The following is a 21,946-nucleotide window of genomic DNA, read 5'->3' on the forward strand; positions in this document are numbered from 1 at the left end:
GGGGGAAGTGATCAAGGTGTGGGGACCAGAGTCCATGTGGCGTCTACTCCCCATATTATGGGAACCACAAGGAGACTGTGCTGCCTATCTACATCTGAGCAGAGGGTCTAGGTCCTCACCATGCATGGTCCTTGGTTCGTGCATCAGTCTCTGGAGCACCGCCCTCCTGCCCAAAACTGCTGGCCCCGTTGGTTTCCTTGTGGAGCTCCTGACCCCTCCAGCTCTGTCTATTCCCCAACTCTTCCATAAGACTCCCTGTGCTCCACCCCTGAGTTTAGCTGCATGTCTCAGCATCTGCCTTGATCTTCTGCTGGGCGGAGTCTTTCAGAGGACCTCTATAAATTTTGCTAGTTATTAATCATAATGTTCATACCTGATATGCAACTCCCAAAGGGTGTCTGCAACCCATAGTTTGAGAACCACTGCTCTAAAGTGTTCATGGCACAGTGAGATCTCAGTGGCTCTAGTTTAGCACTAGGTACTGGCCATGGAGTTCTAGAAGTAAATCCTCACTGTTGTAAACATGAACCTGCCTAGAGTTCCACGTCAGTGTTGCCTGAGTACACACATACACATGATGAGGGAAGCAGGTGCCCTCAAGTTGATGGTAGTGATCATCGATCAATCTCTCTCCCTCCCTCCCTCCCTCTCTCGCCCCCCCCCCCTCACGGTTTTTCCAAACAGGGTTTCTGTGTAGCCTTGGCTGTCCTGGACTTGCTTTGTAGACCAGGCTGGCTTCAAACTCACAGTGATCCACCTGCCTCTGCCCTCAAGTGCTGGGATTAAAGGTGTGCGCCACCCCCCCCCCCCCCGGCTTGATTCAGGATCTCTTAACTCTTCCCATCTTCCCAAGCATGTCACTGATCCACTGCATAGCTGTAGCCTACGCCCATTTTCTCCACCAACTCTCACGCCAAGTCCTCATATAGAAGAACAGCATGCTTAGCTCCTCCACACTGGCTTCTATAAGCTCACAGTTTGTGGGACAAAACAGAACCTATATTCCGAGAACTAACAGTCCATGTGAAATTAGAAAGGAAAACTTCGTAAGAGCCACTTTCCCTCTAGCTATGTATAGAATATTATTAACCAAGCAACTGCACAATGCGCTTTGCACTTTTGCATAAAGACTTATGAAAAGCAAACCAAGCCTATGTTTCCTGGAAGAATGTGAGCTCACAAGTAAAGGCACTTGCTGCCACACCCAACGATCTAAGTAAGATCCCTAGGAGCAATATGGTACAAAAAAGGACTGACTCCCACAAGCCACACATGCATTATGGCACATGTGTGTATACACACACACACACACACACACACACACACACACAAATAAAATGAAGATAGGAAGAAGAAACCACTTACCCACTCCAGTCCAGTTCAGCTGCAAAGCCTCAACCTCACTGGTGTTTCCCTAGAAATCAGTTCTACTACAGAAGTAATCTAAGGAGACTGTTGTATGTATCTTGGGCTTTAAAAATAAATCTTACAATGCCTGAAGAAGAAAATGGCAGACAGTACAGCTTGACAACCAGGTTTGAGGCCTCCTATACAAAGTCACAGACACCTAAGGAACGGCAGTGGGCCTCACTTACTCCTACTGCATGCATGCATAACTTCAAAGACACTGGGGCAGTACAGTGAGTGTATCACAGCTAGTCCGAGCCACACACAGGCCCTGCCTCATGGCTACTATTCAAGAGGACTCCAAGGTGTATGGACTCCGAGCCAGCACCCATGAGCACAGGAAATTTGAGAATGGGGCGAGCATATCCAGCTCAGGGCTTAAATGGAAGAAGACCAATAAGGAGGGAACAGAAAGTCAAAGACAAGTTATTTCATGCTGTAGCCATTAATTTAGATGCGGTTAACATGTAACCTTCAAGACATAGATTAAAAACTGATTATGGAGATTTAAGGAACACATTCTTAATCTACTAAATAAATATTACAGCCTAGAAATGTCACAAGGCTTACAAGGAAATGATAAACTGTTAATGACCCCTAAATGCACTCTTCCTGTTTCTCTGATGAAGACACCATCCAGTCCATAAGCCCCAAAGGACAGGCTAGCAGAGGGCTACTACTCAAAAGAATCAAGGTGAATCTACCACGTTCTCAGGAATAGAGCTCAAAAGGACAGGCTAGCAGAGGGCTACTACTCAAAAGAATCAAGGTGAATCTACCACGTTCTCAGGAATAGAGCTCAAATTCAGTCTTTTCAGCATTCAATGTTCAAATGATATCTTTTATTTAAAACTCATGTGCATTTTAATTTGTAGCAATCTTTCTTTTGGGGGAGAAAGGAGGTTCAAGACAGCATTTCTCTGTGTAGCCCTGGTTGTCTTGAACTCACTTTGTAGACCAGGCTGGCCTTGAACTCAGAGCTCTGCCCACCTCTCCCTCCCCAAGTGCTGGGATAACAGGCATGTGCCACTGCACTTGGCAATTTGTAGCATTTTTAAGCTGACAACATCTCAACAGATACCTTTTCCTATGGACTTGTTCGAAGACATGGTCTCGAGACCTAGAACTCGCTATGTAGCCCAGGTTGGCCTTGAACTTAGAACTCTTCTCATGCTCTCAAGCACCAGGATTGCATGTGTGTACCACCATATCTGACTCTCAGGTAAGAACTTCCAAGTTGAGGAGTATCCTGTTAAGTGGTCACTCTTTATCTCTTAGAAACGACTTTGCCATTAAAAAAAAAAGTTTTGTCTTTGTATGGGCTACTATGTTTCTTTTATGGTTTAGCTTTAACATTTAAGAAACTGCTGGTGGTTTTAAAGGGGAACTGACCAAACTAGCTCTACCATGAAGTGAAACACCAGGGAAAAATGAGTAAGGCCACAGAGAACCACAGTTTAAATCAAGACCCACATTAGAATTACAAAGCAAACATCAACAGGTTCCCAATACTCAGCACTAACAGGCTGGGCATCTGCAGTAGTTGGGACCAAAAGTGTTTCTTCTTTTTCTTTTCTTTAAAAAAAAAAAAAAAAAAAATTATTATGTATACAGTATTCTGCCTGCATGTATACCTGTAGGCCAGAAGAGGGCATCAAATCACATTACAGATGGTTGTGAATCACCATGTGGTTGCTGGGTCCTGAGTTCAACAATAAAATAAAATTTGAAAAGCCCAGTTGATCTTGAACCATGTACTCACAAACAGCTCTAAAAGACATTATGGGGCCAAAGTTACTGAGAACGGTCTGAAAAGACCATGATAGTGGGTGATTACAGTGTAAATAACCAAACCTCTTGGCTCCTGTGGCTACACAGGAAAGTGCTCAGGTTCCATTAACAGCACATTCAAGAACCAAGTATGACAATGTCCATCTAACAAGATGACTCTGCAAAAAGATGACGTTAGCACCGAGGAAAGGACAGACAAAACAGCAAAGGTATCAGAACACTGACTGGGCCAGCTAGACAGTGGGGCTGATAGGTGGCCACTGTGCAGAAATTGTGGGAAAAACATAACCCACAAGTTCAAAATGTGCATTTCCAGTTAAAAAACTATCACCGAACATTAATAAGAAATCAGGAGAACTGCCTAGATTCATACACTGCTGCATATACCTGTTCAGAGACTACAATGAGAAAAGCTGTCCAAACGTACTTTACAGATGTAATATTACCTAGTTATCAATCAAAATGGGATGTCTCCATAAAGAAAGGAAACTTACAGATCAAAGCTGATCAAAACTGGTGTTAATAAAAATCACTGAGCAATGTGTGTACGCTGCACTGTTGCTTTTGTTTTGTTGTACAGTACTGGTGATAGAACCCAGGGTCCTGAGCATGCTGGGGACACTAAGTGGACACTCATCACTGAGCAACAACATAAGCCACATCACTGTTGCCTCACCCGACCTTCAGCCAGGGCAAACACTCTTTGAAAGTTCCTTAAAGCCAGTTATTAGTGCATCTCACATTAAAAGGGAAAAGATGAAAAGGAAAACCAAACCTCCCATTAAGACACATACAGGACAAAATAAAAAAATCCTTAAGGACATAAAGACCAACAGATTGCCAATTTGCAACCTGTCATCTTCTCTAGAAGATAAACTAATTACCCAAGAGTCATCATTCACCCTTCCAAAACATGCATGCTACCTGATATTTAGTGTTCTTTTAGGCTGACCAAAATAGCATGGCTCAGTGTTCAAAGGGGATTCCCGCCCCTCTGCTTCACCTGAAAGTCCTCTCGAGTTACAGGCCTGGGAGCAATGAACTCCAGTACTAGAGTGAGAGACAACAGTGTGAAGCCGGAAAACATGTTCATGGACTTAAGAGACTCAAAAAACTGGAAATTCAGTCAAAGAGCAAGGAGGCCCATAAGCACAGAGCTTCAGACTAAGAAGCACAGAAAGGCCCCGAAATGGGCAGACCCAGCTCAATCTGAAAGACAGCAGCTGCGGTGAGCTTACATCCAACCCCACTGAGATCTGCACGAGACCCCAAAGCACTCAACTGATGACCGCCAGTATGACTCCAATACTCAAGGTGTCTTCAAGACAGGAGGTGACCGCCTTTCAGAGCATTGGTCTAAAACAGCAGCAGCAACTATCAGAGACAAACAAAATTGTGAAAAAAAGTAGATGAAAGGCATGGGGGGGTGGGGCGCGGGAGGAGATTGCAACCTCTATGAGAAAACGGTATCATATAAAGCATAAGAGAACACCGGTGTTTTAAAAATTCAGAGCTGAAATGGACTTCTAAAATACAAAATCTAGTATTTGAATTATATTCTAGACAGTGAGAACAAGAAACGGGTGAGAAATCAAAAGACACTGAAATTATGCGAGGCCATGAGCTTTCAGATAGAAAAAGCCCAGCAAGAATCCAGAACTAAAGATGAAAGAAACCCACAGGAAGGTACATATTGGAACATTCAGAAGACTGGGAATGAAGAGAAATTCCTAAATACTTCCAGAAAAAGAAAAGAAAAATCTATAAGATCAAACAGGAATGGTTCCAGTGCTGACACTGGAACAAACTCTTCAAAACAGAGAAAATCATGAATTTCAACACAGAATTATAGTGAAGAAATGAGGAAGATAAAAGATGTTCTCAAATATGCAACTCTCAGAAACCACTGATATCCACAATTCCTTTAAAAGCATCCATTAGAGAGAGTGCCCATGTCTTCAGAACACCTCCTTTAAGGGTTCAGATCCCAGAGAAAACAGGCTTCCCAAGACATTAGAATTCCTGTTAACTCCTCACAGAACCTGGCAGGCACCAGGAGGATCAAGTCAAAGGGCAATCTGAGTTAAATGAGACACTATTTAAGAAAACAAAACAACTTTAGCATATAGCCAGACATGGTGGTGCAAACCTTTAATCCCTTCACTTGGAAGGCAGAGGTAGGCAAATTATCTGAGTTCAAGGCCAGCCTGGTCTACATAGTGAACTCCAGGACAGCCAGGGCTACACAGAGAAACTTTTGTCTCAAAAAACCAAACCAACCAACCAACCAAATAAAAAATCTCTAGTTAAAAATAGTATATCCTGCCAGGAGGTGGCTTTTAATCCCAGCACTTGGGAGGCAGAGGCAGGTGGACCACTGTGAGTTCAAGGCCAGCCTAGTCTAACAAAGCGAGTCCAGGACAGTCAAGGATACACAGAGAAACCCTATCTCAAAAAAAATAAATAAAAAGAAAATTTATATACTAAGTAAAATAAAACAGTTTAAATATCCCAGTTCAGTTTGTTTGTTTGTTTGTTTTAATTTTTATTTTTGGACACAGCAACTCTCGGTAGGTTTTTGTATCGACTGCTTTGGACATGCATATATGTACACACATTTAGCAGCTTCAATCCATGACTCCGTTCACAGAAGCTCTGTACCCATTTATCTTTTCCTATTACCAATGGCAGCTCAAAGTTAATGTCTAAAACTGTGCTGTACACAGCAGGTATTACAGATCAGGCATTAAAGCTTACGTTACAGATGAGAACCACAACCGAGGTCTGCACTATTTGAGATCCAAGTTGTCATCTGACTCACCAACAGTATACCTGACTGCTTGGATTTGGAATTCAAGCAGAACCCTAGCCATCCCCTCCCACCCCCCATTAACCCCATGCCAGAAAGAAGTATACACACCTTAAAATCTGTATTATTGATATATTCAAATACCAAAGCTGGTGTCTTTGACTGAAAGAGAGAACAGTGATTCTTTTTAGATACTCAGACAGTAATAAATGCAATTTGCAACAGCCCACCCTCAAACCTTAGAGATGAAAAGGAGATTCCCTTATCATAAATGGGCTAGGTTTTCTTGTTTTTTGTTTTGTTTTGTTTTCTTCTTCTTCTAGATTCGTGAGTATTGGATCTCCTGGAGCTGGAGTAGGCAGTTGTGAGCCATCTGAAATAAGTGCTGGGATCTGAGCTCAGGCCCTCTGGAAAAGCACCAAGTACTCACATGTTGAGCAGTCTCAATCCCAACCTCTCTCTTTCAATATTTATGATACCTGGATTGCTTCAAAAATAACTGGGGAAAGTAGAAGGTGGGAGGAAGAAATGTTATAGGTTGGCATGAAGGTGGATACTGCTCAAATTCAGTCATGCCAGGAAGCTCAGTATATTTTGCTCACTTCGGTGCATATGAAGTTTTAAAAGGAAGATATTCCCTGAATGACCCAGCAGAAGCCCTGAATAATCAATCCATCGGAGATTTTATTAAGATTTACACTCAGCAGTATCTCAAGTTGCCACCTGTGTCAGGAGTTGCACACTTTCATCTTGGTCTAGGCAAGCAAGATGCCTGACAGTTTTCATAGGGTTTTATAATCTGTTAAGTCTTTTTAGGCGCCTAAAAGATCACCTGGGCTCAGAGGTGAATGTAATCAAACTTAAAAGCACGATAGCTGGAGAGATGGCTCAGTGGGTTAAGAACACTTGCTGTGAAAGCAAGAGGACCTGAGTCCAAGTCCCCAGTTCCCATCAAAAGCTGGGCACTGTGATCACCAGTATGTGGAGACAGGAGGATCCCAGAAGCTCAATGGACAGTCAGCCTAACTGAAAAGCCTCTGGCTTCCAAACACACATAACCTCCTCCCATGCACAAAACACACTGCACATAGCATAAACACTCCACACAAAATGTAGACACCACAGTCTTTAATGAAATTAGTAAAGTTCAATACTTCCTTGTAGAAATTTAGAGCTTCAAATGTCAGGTTTACTCAGGAGAAATAAAATCATGCTAATTGGCAGAAATGTTTCAAAACTAGGAGAAAAGCATGAGTTTTAAGGGTAAATCTTTATTGCTGAGAACTTTATCACAAGGTTCTTAGGGAGTGGGCCATAGCATACACACAGACAGGTTTTCACCTGGGTACTACAGAGACATAGCAGTACCATGAATAAATGGTTTTAACATTATATCAAGAACCTGACCTTTCTACAGACTCAAGTAAGTCTGATCTTCTCAAATTCAGGGGCTAAAGCTTCCCTTTCCACTTACATCAATTTAAAAAGAAGACCTATTTTTATTATTTTAAATTATGTGTTTGCTATGTGCAGATGAGTACAAGTATCCAGAGCCAAGTGTCTGAGCCTTCTAGAGCTGGAGTTACAGGTAGCTCTTAGCCACTTGATACAGGTGCTGGGAATAAAACTCAGGTTCTCCGGAAAATAACATGTGCTCTTAACTACTGAGACATAGCTCAAGTTCTTTTTTTTTTTTTTTTTTTTGCTTAACTCATGTATTATAAACATATGTTAACAAGTTACAAATATTAAGTAGGGTATCAATAAGTTCAGTTAACTGAGAGACGGAGTAAGGAAGGGGCAAGGGAAGAGGGAGAGTGAGAAAGGGTATATGTGGGGAGACTGACATGTGCTAACTCACACTTGAAGCCATGGGCAAGGCCCTTAGGTTTAGCTCCTAGTAGCATCTTCTGAAGTCTTGGTTTTGTTTTTTTATTTATTAATTTTTTTGTGCATAACAGGGTCTCTAGTTAGGTTGGCCTTAGATTCCCTATGTTGTTGAGAATGACCTTAAATTTCTGACTGTTGTGTTTCCGTTTTCTGTGTGCTGGAATTATAGGCACACATCCTTGCCTGGGTTATACACAGTTCTAGTGACCAAACCAGGATCTATTTATGCTAGCAACACACTACCAACTCAGCTATACCCCCAAATTCACATTTTCTATATATGGGGTGTGTATGTGTGTGCCCTTAAGTGAACAATACCCGTTTTCTTTTTTGGTTATTCGAGACAGGGTTTCTCTGTGTAGCCTTGGCTGTCCTGGACTCACTCTGTAGACCAGGCTGGCCTTGAATTCACAGCGTTCCACCTGCCTCTGTCTTCCGAGTGCTGGGATTAGGCGTGCGCCACCATGCCCAGCTACAATACCCATTTTCATCTCACGCATTAACAACAAAAAAATATGATATATATATACATTAAGTGAATAAATCCATTTTAACCTTAAATATTAAGTAGTTCAGGGCTAGTCATTAATCTGAACTGAGCAGGATAGGCTATATTATTTATTGAGAATCAGTTATAAACTGGTATATAACGGCCCCTTCTCAGGCTTGACCAGGGTCCAAAAGAAAAAAAAAAATCTTTTCTCATCCTTATCACTGTGCAGTTTGGCAATTACTTAACCTTTGTAGACTTTAGTTTTCTTACAGTACAATGTTGACAACAGCAGTAGTGACCCCCTGGGTCACCATGGGGATTAAATACTCAGTGTAGCGCCTGGCCTACAGCAGGCACTCAGGTACCAGTACAGGATGAGATGTCCTCAGATATAGAACAAAGACCTGCTTCTTAGAGAAGATTGCATGAAACTCTCATAGAAATAATCAGGTAGAGCTGGTGGGCAATAGCAACAGGACGAAGTGGCACCAAGGTAGCTTTTCCAAGCATCCTTGCTTTGGCAATCAAATGCTGCCATGTTTTTCCTTAGGGGAAGCAAACAATAGTGAACAGCAAACTAGAATAGGCCAAAATTAAGTGTATTATTTTATAGTTTTTAAAAAGACTGTGTTGTGTAGATGTATATACATGTGTCTATGATGGCACATCATGTGGAAGTCAGAGGGAATTTTGTGGAGAGTTTCTCTCTACCCTGACATGGTTTCTGGGATCAAACTCTAGGCCTATGTAGCAAATTCCTATACCACTGAGGCATCTTACCCCAAATTAAGCATTTAGGGGGGTTCTTTTTTTTTTCTAGACAGGGTCCTGGCTGTCCTGGACTCGCTTTATACACCAGGCTGGGCTCAAATTCACAGCGATCCACCTGCCTCTGCTTCCCAAGTGCTGGGATTACAGGTGTGCACCACCACACTCAGCATTTTTTTTGAGACAGGGTTTCTCAGTGGTAACTGGCTGTCCTGGACTCACTTTGCAGATGCAGACGAGGCTGGCCTTGAACTCACAGAGATCCGCCTGCCTCTGCCTCCCAAGTGCTGAGATTAAAGGCGTGAGCTACCACACCCAGCTCCAAATAAAGCATTTTAACAAAAGCATTTTAGTTGTAAAGCATGTGTACACTTTTAGTTGCTCACATACAATGGGAGGTGCCTTGTGGTGGATGCGAAGCTAAAGACTAGCACATGAAACAGCAAGACTTCTTTTTCTAGGACCTGCTTAGCTCTCTACAGTAGAATCAACACAGAGATTCCCAGTGTCAAGCTGACAAGAGTGGGGCAAGATAATGCAAACTGGCAGTGAGCAGCGTTCAAAAACAGAACAAAAGTAGTGCTTCATGGAGCTATCTAGCAAACCTCTGCGGGCTAAATCAAAGAAACAGGTAACAAATCTGGGGTAGGGTTTTTCTCTACATATTTAGATTCCATTTAGTGGTGGTAGCTAGCTCATCATTCAGCATGATTTACTGTATGGTTTTTAAACTCACTCAGAGGTAAACACCAGTGCTATCAGCCCATTGTGCAACACCACAGTAGGCTCTGGGGTTAAACAACAACCCACCCCACCCACTAGCACATGCCCCAATCACCAGGCACCTACCACAGGGTCCTTTACAGTGTCAATCAGCTTAATGATATTTGTTCCACCACGAAGGTTCTCCAGAATCTTAACCTCTCGTTTTATCTTCTTTTTCTTCACTGGCTTAAATACATAAGAGTAATCAGAAGTGAGACTCCTTTTGAAGTTAACATAATAAATACAATTTTAAATAATGTTAAGGCAACAGCACAGATCATTTTGCTGTGTACTGTGTTGTGTTAAAGAATACGCTTAAAATAGAAGGAAAAAAGTGTGCTTCCCCATAATAATCTTTTAGGTTAAACATTTTATAGTTTATAGCTTATGCAGCAATATCTTTAAGTAGTTGTTACATCTAGCATATTTAGTAAACACCCATGTAATATTTTAAAAATAAATGCATGCTTAGTGGATTACTGCCAAATGGGTTACAGCCTCTGAACAGCTGTAGACCATGGACAAATGGAAAATCTGAAACAAAATGGCCAAACACCTACTGTTCCAGTGAGTTACATTGAGTCTCAGGGGCAAGAATTAGTTAACTGATACCATGTTACAAACTTATTTCCAAGCTGTTGGCTCCCATTTCCTGTTGCCACTCCCACTTCCTTAAGATTCAGAATCACAACAGCTTAAACCAGTAGCTCTCCCAACAGATCCTAGAGAGAGAACGCTGGTATCATCCCAGCAGTGACTGCTGACTGCTAAGCCACTAACCTACAAGATGGAAACCGAAAGGCCTTCTTAGAAATACTACCATTATGTATATCATTTTCTGTCTGAAGTCAACAAATAAAAGCAGTTCTGAAAAGGCAAGTATGTCATAATCGATGTGATTTGTAAGTCACTCAGAACAGTGACAGACATAATGGTGACTGCAGCACAAGCTAACTTTCTGACCTTCACCAACTTAATGACTGAGGGGAAAGTCTGTTTGCCTCACGAAGCCTCTAAGCAGGAAGGTAGGCGGCAGAGATGCTATTCACCCAAGGTCAAAGGTAACAGGCGCAGAAGCAAGAGTCAGGCCTGGTAACCTGACTGGCCAGCAGCACTGTCTTCACCTATGAGCTTTTCTCCCAGGTGGGACAAGGGAGAGACTGTGCTAAGGAAAAGGTCTACTTTATTGTTAAAGCACTGCTATTATAATAGAAAGATAAAGAGAGGTCCATGGACTTTCCATGAAATGATAAAACAAAATCTAAAAAACTTTAGGCTCGGCGGGTAGTGAGAAGGTTCAGTGAGTAATAGTGCTTGCTGTCAAGCCGGATGACCTGAATTCAATCCCTGGAACCTACAAGGTCAGAGGGAGCCACTGTCACAATTTGTCCTCTGACCTTCACATAGTGTGTTCCCTCCCTCCGCTCAATACACACAATAGATGTGTACGTGTACACACACACACACACACACACACACACACACACACACACACACGTTTTTAAAGCTCAGAGATGATAAATAATCTTTTGGTCCCTAAAACATACCTCTGAAAAAGAGCAGGGAAGGTGGGTTGGCTGAAGAAATGGCTCAGTGGACAAGAGCTGTACAAGCCTGAGGACCTACGTTCAGATGCCCCAGTACCTATGCAAAAAGCCAGGCATGACTGCAGGTTGTTAGTTGGCCAGCCTAGCAGAATTAACAGTGAGCTTAGGTTCAGTAAGAGAGCCTATCTTTTTGTTTGTTTTTTTGTTTTTTCGAGACTGTCCTGGACTCGATTTGTAGACCAGGCTAGCCTCGAACTCACAGCGATCGCCTGCCTCTGCTTCCTAAGTGCTGGGATTAAAGGCGTGTGCCACCACGCCCAGCCCCTCATTTCTGAACAAGATACTATAAAACTATGTGAGAAATCAGTTTTAAAGAAAATACTATAAAGAACTTAGGGATGACTGCGATTTACTCTCAGATATGTCAGGAGAAACCTGTTGAGTATACTATATGTATATACACAAATCCAAAAAATATGTCTTTGTTTATATAAGTGTGGTGTATATGTATACATATTTACACACACACACACACACACACACACACACACACACACACACACACACACACGTGTCGTGTATGGTATATATATGAGAAAAACTGAAAGATAAAGCCAATGTCAATATTTGAGGAATCTGGCGAAAGCTGTTTGGAGTGTTTTTTGTTGTTATGGTTAACTTTATTTTTGAGACAGGGTCGGTCTTTCTGTGTAGTCCTGGCTATCCTGGAACTCATTATGTACACTAGGCTGGCCCCTAAACAGAGTCTCATCTGCCTCTGCTCTTCAACATTGGGATTGAGGCTATCTGGCGATTCTTTTGTAATTCTGCAGTGATGTTAAAAGACAAAAGCTTGCTATCTCTCCATCTAAACTCTTGGTAATGCCACTCTTGTTTAAAACAAAAGCCTGCAACCAGAGCCCTGTTCGATCAAGAAAGCCTTTCTGCTCAGACAGCACCAACTCGCATGGACAGCCAGTACACAACCTGCTTTTATGCCTCTGCCACTTTCTCCAGCCTTGCATTGCTCCTCAGCTCCCCAGCAACACAGGAGTACAGCTCCTAGAACCCAGAAAGGCTGACTATTTTTCACTCTGTCTAAAGAGAAGTTACTGTACAGCTAAAGCACATTCTGATGCCCCAAACTACCCAGACCAGAGATTGGGAACAGGTAGGCAACTCTAAAATGGTCCAATGGAGCAAGAGCAGCTGGAGTCCTCAGATGCTGCCAGACACCAAGAGGACTCAAAAAAGTGTGACCCACAGCCCAGGCCACATCCCTCCAAAGCACAAGCAGCAGGCAGTAAGCAGCTCCATCAGCCTCCATGTACTGCTCTGAGCTTGAGGAAGATACCAGAAGCTAATTAATAAAGAACTTGGTAAATAAAATATCATTTAGTTTTACATATGGAATCAGTGAAGACAAGAGCATTTATCAGGGAGTTTCACTGACATCTTTAAAAGCTTTCCAAGTTGTGGGCCGGGCAGTGGTGGCGCACGCCTTTAATCCCAGCACTTGGGAGGCAGAGGTAGATGGATCGCTGTGAGTTCGAGGCCAGCCTGGTCTACAAAGTGAGTCCACGACAGTCAAGGCTACACAGAGAAACCCAGTCTCAAAAAATAAAAAATAACAACAACAACAACAAAACAAAAAACAAACAAGCAAACAAAAAGCTTTACAAGTTTTACACAAATATAGATGCTCTGACTCTCTTCCCATTGGCCACACAGCATGCAGAAACCACGGAGTACGCTATCAAGGCTCTCACCCATTTCTGTAATTCAGATGGTGCTGTTTCAAAGATTCAAATGGCACTGGTTTAGCTGTTTTCCAAGTTGACTTTTTTTAACTCAAAGTAGATAAAGCAGCAAAAGTTAACTTGCTATCCTCTTTCCACAGCCCCTAAAACACTGAGATTATAGGTATGCACCACCATAAATGTTAAGGAAATATTTAAAGGAAAGACAAGTTTTACTACAAAAACTTGCTTACTATTTAAAATGTTATAGATGTACCCATCCTCAGAAAATGAAAAGAGGGCAAAGTGTTCAGAAGGATTTCCACACGTGCACGGCAGTGCTGGCCATCTGGAAGACATGTTCAAAGTGGCCCTAGGGTAAAAATGTCTCTCCTACTTACCCAGATCTTTAAAAAATTACAACAAAATATAAGCTTGCAGAAAAGGAGAAGCTAACAGAAGCCATCACCTTCCTCCTCTGCCCAGAGCTTCACTCCTTTAGAGGCAGCGCTGGGGACTTTAATGGCAATAGTAATTGCAACTCAGCTTGTCAACTTGTTTGCCAAAGACATGGGAACCAGGAACTCAATCCATTTCAGAAAGCATCAAAGGCAAAGCCCCTTTAAAGTTTCTTTCCAAGTTCAACTAGATTGATATATTTAAGACGAACAGAAATAAAGCCACTAACTCCTAAACTTTCATCCCACTATCAAAGCAATGACTGTCCACTAAGGTATTACTCCATCCCATGCAATGAGGAATTATGGTCAACAGTGAGTGCAGGAAGGAAGAATGCTGAAGGAGGAAGAAGCTTCGCCAGGCTGACATTTATTTCCTTATGTTTACACATTTGTGAAAACTAGTGCATTTGACCGACATAAAAATATTAGCCAAACAATGTTATTCACAGCAACTTTTCCTCTAATCTTTCAAGTTACATCATTCTAATTACACTACCAATTCCAAGAGAATTATTCTCAGAACTAAAGAAAAAAAAATGTAAAAAGGCAAAGTATAAAATCTCAATGACAACCAGCAGTGGTAGCGCACGCCTTTAATCCTAGCACTTGGGAGGCAGAGGCAGGAGGATCACTATGAGTTCAAGGCCAGCCTGGTCTACAAAGTGAGTCCAGGACAGCAAAGGCTACACAGAGAAACCCTGTCTCAAAAAACAAAACAAAACAACAAAGCCTCAATGACAATAAGATTAAGAAAACTAATTAAGGGGCTGAAGAGATGGCTCAGCAGTTAAGAACACTGACTGCTCTTCCAGAGGACCCTGGTTTAATTTCCAGCACCCACAAGGCAGCTCACAACTGCCTGTAACTCCAAGATCTGACACCCACAGACATATATGTAGGCAAAACACCAATGCACATAAAATAAAAATAAATACGTTACATTTTTTTAAAAAAAGAGAAAGAAAAATAAGCTGGGCGTGGTAATGCATGCCTTTAATCCTAGCACTCAGGGACACAGAGGCAAGTGGATCTCTATGAGTTTGAGGCCAGCCTGGTCTACAAAGAGAGTTCCGGGACAGCCAGGGCTATTACACAGAGAAACCCTGTCTTGAAATACAAAACCAAATCAAATACAAGAAAACTAATTAAAATAAAGAAAAAGAAAATTAGAGCTTGGTGTGGCAGGACACACTTTTAATCCCAGCATTTGGGAGGCAGAGGCAGGAGGATCTCTGAGTTCAAGGTCAGCCCGGTCTATAAAGCAATCCAGAATATCCAAGGCTACACAGAGAAACCAACCAACCAACCAAAGAAGGAAAAAGAAAATTAGCTGGTGTGATGGTATATGCCTGTAATCCAGGCAGTTGAAAGGCCAGTGCAAGGGAAATTATGAATTAAAGGCCAGCCTGGGTTAGCTGGTGAGACTTTGTCTCAAAATGGAAAACAACATATTGATGAAGATATAGACAAAGAACCTTCACATACCGCAGTTAGCATTATAAAATGGATCAGCTACTGTGAGAAGTTCCTCAAAAGGAGAAAAAGAGTCAGGTATGGTGGCATAGGCACTCAGGAGGCTGAGGGTGGAAAAATTATCAGTTCAAGGCCAGCCTGGGCAATTTATAGCGATGCCATCTATATATAAAAAGGGAGATAAATTACCATATAAACCACCAACTGCACTTTTGAATATACACCCCAAAGCAGTAAAACAAAGGCTCAAAGAGGCATTTGCACACCTGTGTTCAAAGCAACTCTGGTCACAAGAGTGAACACGAGGAAGCAGCTTAGTTTTGGCCATGGATGAGTGGGTGGTCTTTTAAGTTTTCTTTGAAACAGGGTTTATACTGAAGCCCAGGTTTGCCTTGAACTTAAGGTAATCCCCTATCTCACCTTCCCAAGTGCTAGGATTACAGGCATGCCTAGCAAAAAATAAACTGTATCATAGGTATAAATACATTTGTAGGCAGCATGTTAAGTCAAATAAGCTAGTCCTAAGACAGGCTTTATCAGGTCAGTGGTTGCTAGGAGCTAGGAAGATAAGGGACTGGGGAACCATCATTTAATGGGCATGGTTTTAGTTTTACAAGCTAAGAAGAGCGATGCAGATAGATGGTTGTAATGGTCCTAACAGCATGATGAATGCATTTAATGCCACAAACTGCATATTTAAAAAACAGTTACAATGGTAGGCTTTATGCTATATGCATTATAAAAAATAAAGGGGATAAAAAAATAATAAAGGGGAGACTGCAAAGATTAGAACAGAGCCTTTTAATCTCACCAAGTTAATGGTACAATCCCTTTGAATATTGGCTTTTCTTCTAAAAATGTTCAGTTAATTCAACTGTAACACTGTTATTACTGTATCATATTGCTCTCTCAGCACCAAGCTTATTAAGTACATTTAATCTTCTGAGGTAAATTAATTCTCTTCCTACAGTTTACCCAAACCATCCATTGTCACAGAGCCAAGTACTGAACCTGACATCTAAATTCAGGCAGTCTACTGTTTGGGCATACTCTGAAAAGAAAAACACTAGGGATTATGACAATAATATTAGCTACATACCCTTTTATCTTTATTTCATATAATCCTATTTTACAGATGAGATAAAGGGCTAGGCACAGGGGAGGGAGGCAGGCAAAAAAAAAAAAAAAATTACAGATGAGATAAAAAGAACCAAAGGTTATAAGTGAACAATCTAGAATTCAAGTATCCTGCCCTCTTATTCACATGGCTAACAACCTACCATTTAGATTACGAAGTGGTAGATCCAGAAATTAGGTTGCAAATGCCACGTGGAGCCTTGAGCCACACATAAAATGGGCACTCCCAATCACTGTATACTTTTCATACACAGTTTACACTCAGATTATCTCATATTAAAGGGACTAAATTATACACACCCAAATCTGGCAAGTAATTGTTATGACCTTTAAAAAAAACTGTATGAGTCAAAAGGTCTTAAGCAGTGGTTCTTAACCTGTGGGTCAAATGACCCTTTCACAGGGGTCATCTAAAATGATTGGAAAACACAGATATTTACATTGTAATTTACAGCCATAGCAAAATTACAGTCATGAAGTACCAATGAAATTAATAATTATGGCTGAAAATCAATACAACCTTGAGGAACTGTATCAAAGGGCCGCAGCATTAGGAAGGTTGAGAAGCACTGCTCTAAGGTAAGGGGACAGCAAGGTGTCTCAGCAGATAGAAGCACATCCTGGGAACAAATGGGGAGAACTGACCCCCACCAATCATCTTTTGACTCCATACATGAACCAGTCTCCCCACACATAAAGAAATGTAATTTTAAAAAACAAAAACAAAACACAACAAAAGCACAAGCAAAAACACTGCCAGGGCTTCAACGCAACAGTGCAAAGCAAATACTAAGGCCATACTTGTAGGCGTGCTCCTGTGGATACTAACACAGAACCTGCTCAAAATCAGTCTGCATCCAGCCCAACTTCCAAACTATTCCCGAGAAGTGTCTGCAAATATCAGAAATAACCCCTCTCACTTCCAGTGAGTGCCCTTGCACTCGCCCACAATTCAGTACTACCAGGAAGTCAACTATTCAACAGGCCTGGTTTCCTCTGACAGGTTCCTATCCGCAGTGCCTGCATTCACTCTGTGATACATGGCAATCAGTCTTTCTCTGGAGCTGCTTCTATTGTACTCTAAGCAGGTACAGTCTGTGATTCTGCTTAACACAGGCGAATCACACTCCACATCTATATCCCTACACTGCCAACATTACAAACCACCCTGGCCAGTTTACACAGAATTTCTAACACTTTAATGTTACTAATACTCCAATATTGTTTCAATAACTACTCTTACATCATGAAACATTTGCTAAAACTAGGATTCACAAAAAATGAAACTGCCACTAACATGCTGCTTTAGGGAGATGTTTTAGTGCAGAGGCCTAAATGCAGAGTAAGAGACCTAACCCTCAGACAAAGGAGGCCCAGAGGAGGAAGCACTTCATTACATGAAGACACCACCATTTTGATATAACAAAGGCCACCAGCTGACCACTAAATCACTAATAAAGAGCTGTAACTAATGCCAATCTTCCTTTTAAGAACCTAAAATTTGAATATTCTATTTTGTTTTGAGGTGGGGGAGGGGTGGTGAGGCCCAGATCCAGGACTGAGCTTGCTTAGGCTAGTGCTCTACCACTGAGCAACTACTCCAATCCCACCAATACATTTTCAAAAAAAATCCTATGAATATGTTAAACACATTTAAGACAAATTTTAATACCAACATCGCCTTAATCAAGCATTAATTTTGAGGGAGGGGGGCAGTGGGCAGCCAAGCCGCTTGTAATACAAAATCATGCTACTAACAGGGAGCCTTATATGAGAATTTTTAAGCCACTGCAGCACTGGTTCAAAACACTTTGGTTGTTTTTAAAAAATAGTATTGCACTTGACATCTACTCAGGAAAGAGCAGTGTAATTGAAAGCTCTCAAGGACCCCAGGAAGTTACAGGCAGTGCTCACTAATGCTTTTATTTCACTTCTGTGCACATTTAAGTACTACAAAAGAACTAAAGAACTGACTGCTTACGATCCAGATGAAAATTATGACACTGAAGCTTTCTGCCTTGTTGCATAAACCCTTTTTTTAAGAAAACCATTTTCCTCTTCTCCTTAATACAATTTCTGACATGACCCCCCCCCCAAGAAAGGATAAAGAATCTGACTTCTCTATTCACTAGGAAGTTTTAAGATTTAGCCTCAGAACTTGCACACATCTTCACTTTTTCACACAGATACATTAAAGAAATCTTGTGTGTGTGTGTGTGTTTGTGTGTGTGTATTTTTAGAGACATGGTCTCTCTGTGTAGCCTTGGCTGTCCTGAACTAACTTTGTAGACCAGGCTCCCCTTGAACTCAGAGATCCGCCTGCCTCTGCCTCCCAAGTGCTGGGATTAAAGGCGTGCGCCACCACTTTAATACGAATATTACCTTATAAAAGTCTCAAAACTTTCACAAGCAACTTTATAAATCTGTGAAGCCCCCTAATAGCCTCAATATACCTTGACCAGTAAAAATATTGGTTAAATTAAAGCCCTTCATGATCATTCTGTATCCAACTGCTGGGACAAAATGACAAAGACTGATATGAAGCGTCACTGAGTATATGCACCTTGTGTCTCAGTCACCTCATGTACGGTAAATTCCTTCCTTCCTGCAGATTAAACACAGCAGGCTTATGTGAAAAGTGAACCTTTCCTAGACTGCCCTACACTGAGCAGCCGGCACTGTTAAGGGCTTAATTTCCTATAAGCAAATATCACAATAATAGATATAAGTCACAATTTCAACTTATTTGAGTAATAAGCATAACTTTGGATAAAGACTCTGTTCTTTTTAAAAATAATACTTTGAATCCATTATAAAAACAAAACCACAATATTATTAGTGGTTTCTTACTCTGTCCTTTAAATAGGAATAAAACGTACACAGAATTGCCACAGAGCTTTGACAAAGGAGTGTAAGGAGGTTCAGGCTGCCATCTGAGAACAAACAAACACCTGACAAACCAGGGCATCAAAGAGGTCTCCCAAATCTCATGCTTGACCCTTAAAACTTATTCTGTGTTCAATGGTAAGACCCTATAATCCAATGCTAAAATGAACAGTCAGAGGCATGAAGAAATAGGGAAAAAAAGAGTTCTGGTGAAGGGCCATGTCAACATAGTGATGTCAGGTGCATTTCTCTGTGCCTGTGTCTGCCATTTGTAAAAATAATCTACAGTAGCTTCTATACTGGACGGTAAATATATGCAAAGACTCTTTAGAGCAGAAGAAAAACTATCAAGCAACTAATCTCCGAAGGTCTTCCCAAGAACGATACAAAAATCACTAACACTATGCCTTCCCAAACACACACACTGAGATCCACACACACCCTTCAAAACACACCACAGGAAGCCGCACTTATTCTAAAAAATGCCATTGCACAGACACTTAGACATTTCCCTGGAATTGCTTTAGACTTGGCAATTCAATCCTCCAAATGTACAGCAATGCAACATGGATATTCCTAACTATACTTGTTTTGCTTACTCCTTAAAATTAAAATGTCTGAAGTAACTTCTATTAAAAACACTTATGCTTATGTATGTAATGAAACTGCATGGTTTTTCCAGCAAGTTCCTTGAAGAAAACATTTCTCTGCTTAAAATACACCCCTCCTGTAAGTACAGACTTTCTATAACTCATATTTAGAGGGACCAAGCTCCCTACCTTCAGCATCATGCCTTACTTCTCACCCCAGTGCCTTAGGCAGCTGAGATATGTCACCTGCCTCTGCAGCAATTCTGACCCTTTATCATGAGGCTAGGATGGTAAGGAACAATAGCAGCAGCCATTTTCCTGAAAGATGATTTACAGAATGCTAAAATCTACACTACAAATAAGAGGACTGCCTTAAGGCACAAGCTTTTCAACCCCACATTTCTGTCCCACCGACCCTCCACCGGGCCACTGTGAAGACGAGGTTCATGGGAAGCACTACCACTCTCAGGCCTTCTCAGTCTCACTAGACACGCATACATGTTCAGTCCTAAGGATCACTTTCTCCTAAACCCCATAAAGCATTACTTAATCTTCCATGACCTGCACAGAAACCCAGGCAGCCCTTCATGCTCATTAAGACCATGTCTTCATTGGAGCTATAACAAAAGCCCTGTCTACCATGATCTAAGGGAGAGGGCTAGTCCTGCCACTCAGACAGTTTTGTTCCAGTTACTGTTTCAGTAGCTAGAATGTACTCTTCTGTTGCCCAAATCTCTCTTAGGGTCGGTCAGCTTGCTATATCCAGCCCACCTGAAACTTTGCTGCTAAATGAAATGGGAGTATCAACTGGGGGAGTACTGCAGTTTTGGCTGTAAACTTATCTCTGAAGACTCCAGTTTTTGAGGTGTGGGGGTTTTCTGTTGTTGTTTTGTTTTGTGGGTTTTTTTTGGACAACTTTCTGGAGTAATTCAGAGAGTAGCAGCAATGATGAAACAGCCCTAAACTGACAGATTCTCCATACAAAGGCTTTTCTTTCTTGTGAAGACCTATTTATTCTGTTATCAAACACAGCTCCTCTCACAAGTTTTGTTTGACAAGCCCAGATTTTACACTTCAAACTGTTTCTAACCTACCAAATTCAGAAACCAGTCTGCTCATTTTATCAAAAGTTCACCAGAGCATGTAGAAGTGATGTGGGGCCATCCTCCAGGAGACAGGAAGAGCTCAAATCGCTTATTCGGGAATAGCTGATCCTTTTGCCCTGTGTGTGGGGGGGGGGCGATGTTACATGCCACTCATAGGACACTCACCTTGAGAATTTTTACAACCACCCTCTCATTGTTGGTGATGTTAATGGCCTCAAATACTTCACTATACTTGCCCCGACCAAGTTTTCGAACCAGTTGGTAATCATCTTGATTACTGTGAAAGGCAAGAGACACACATAAATGCCAGGATTTGTGATTAAGCAAGCCTACTTCCACTATAGATCCGTCCAGCAACTTCCATTAATTAAGTGTTTGGAAGCGTCCCTATGTTACATCTCAACTCGTCCTTTAAATGGGACACAGAAGCTTGGCTCCCTTCACTCTGCAGCGCTCATAACCTAACTGACTCCTAACCTGGGGAGAAAGGGCAGCTATGGGGGCCTTAAGGGCCACCTTAAGGGAACTGAGCAAAGCATCCACCTTGGTGGTACTGGGGTGCCCCCCCACCCCCCGCCACAGCTCCACAGCACCAGCCTCTCATTTCACACCCTCCAGGGAGCCACTGCCTGCCTGCTTTAGAGAATCAGTCCATGCTCAAAACGTTCCTCCCACCCAGCTTCATTTCAGAAAAGTAAAAAGGTAGAGATCTTAACAGCTCAAGAGGACAGCCATGGACTACCCAATCCATAGGAACCCCAAAGTCCGAAGAGGAAGGGCCGTCCCCACCCCTAACCCCACGCTTCTCCCCACCGGCTGCTGAGCCGCGGGGGCCGGCCCGGGCGGACAGGAGAGGTCGGGGACACGTGCGGCCGGGGCCCTGCCTCCCTGCCAGCCCCGAGGCCGAGCGGCCGGCCGGGTGCGGTTCGCGCGGGGGGCGGCAGGCGGCGGCTTTACCCCCAACTCGGGACGTGGGCTTCGTAGTCCCAGTACTCGCGGCTCCTCAGGCTGTTCACCTCGGCGTAGACCCGGGCCCGACTGCCCGCGGCCGGGCCGGGCATGGCGGGCGGGACCGGGGGGCGCC

The 21,946-nt window shown here is 42.3% G+C and overlaps 1 protein-coding gene across 2 annotated transcripts in view; it reads right to left on the reverse strand.

Moving 5' to 3' along the window:
- The window catches only part of Csnk2a2 (casein kinase 2 alpha 2), a 41,992-nt gene extending 20,046 nt beyond the window's left edge, over positions 1-21,946 (reverse strand). For both annotated transcript variants that reach the window (XM_051169279.1, XM_051169278.1), the window contains exons 1-4: positions 21,820-21,946; positions 21,028-21,139; positions 10,008-10,109; positions 6,119-6,169 (exon numbers count right to left, since the gene is read on the reverse strand). In XM_051169279.1, the coding sequence (XP_051025236.1) occupies positions 6,119-6,169; positions 10,008-10,109; positions 21,028-21,139; positions 21,820-21,923 (369 nt within the window). In that variant the 5' untranslated portion in view covers positions 21,924-21,946. The remainder of the gene's footprint in view (positions 1-6,118; positions 6,170-10,007; positions 10,110-21,027; positions 21,140-21,819) is intronic.

Source organism: Acomys russatus, chromosome 26 (genome assembly GCF_903995435.1).
Source record: "Acomys russatus chromosome 26, mAcoRus1.1, whole genome shotgun sequence".
NCBI classification, from domain to species: domain Eukaryota; kingdom Metazoa; phylum Chordata; class Mammalia; order Rodentia; family Muridae; genus Acomys; species Acomys russatus.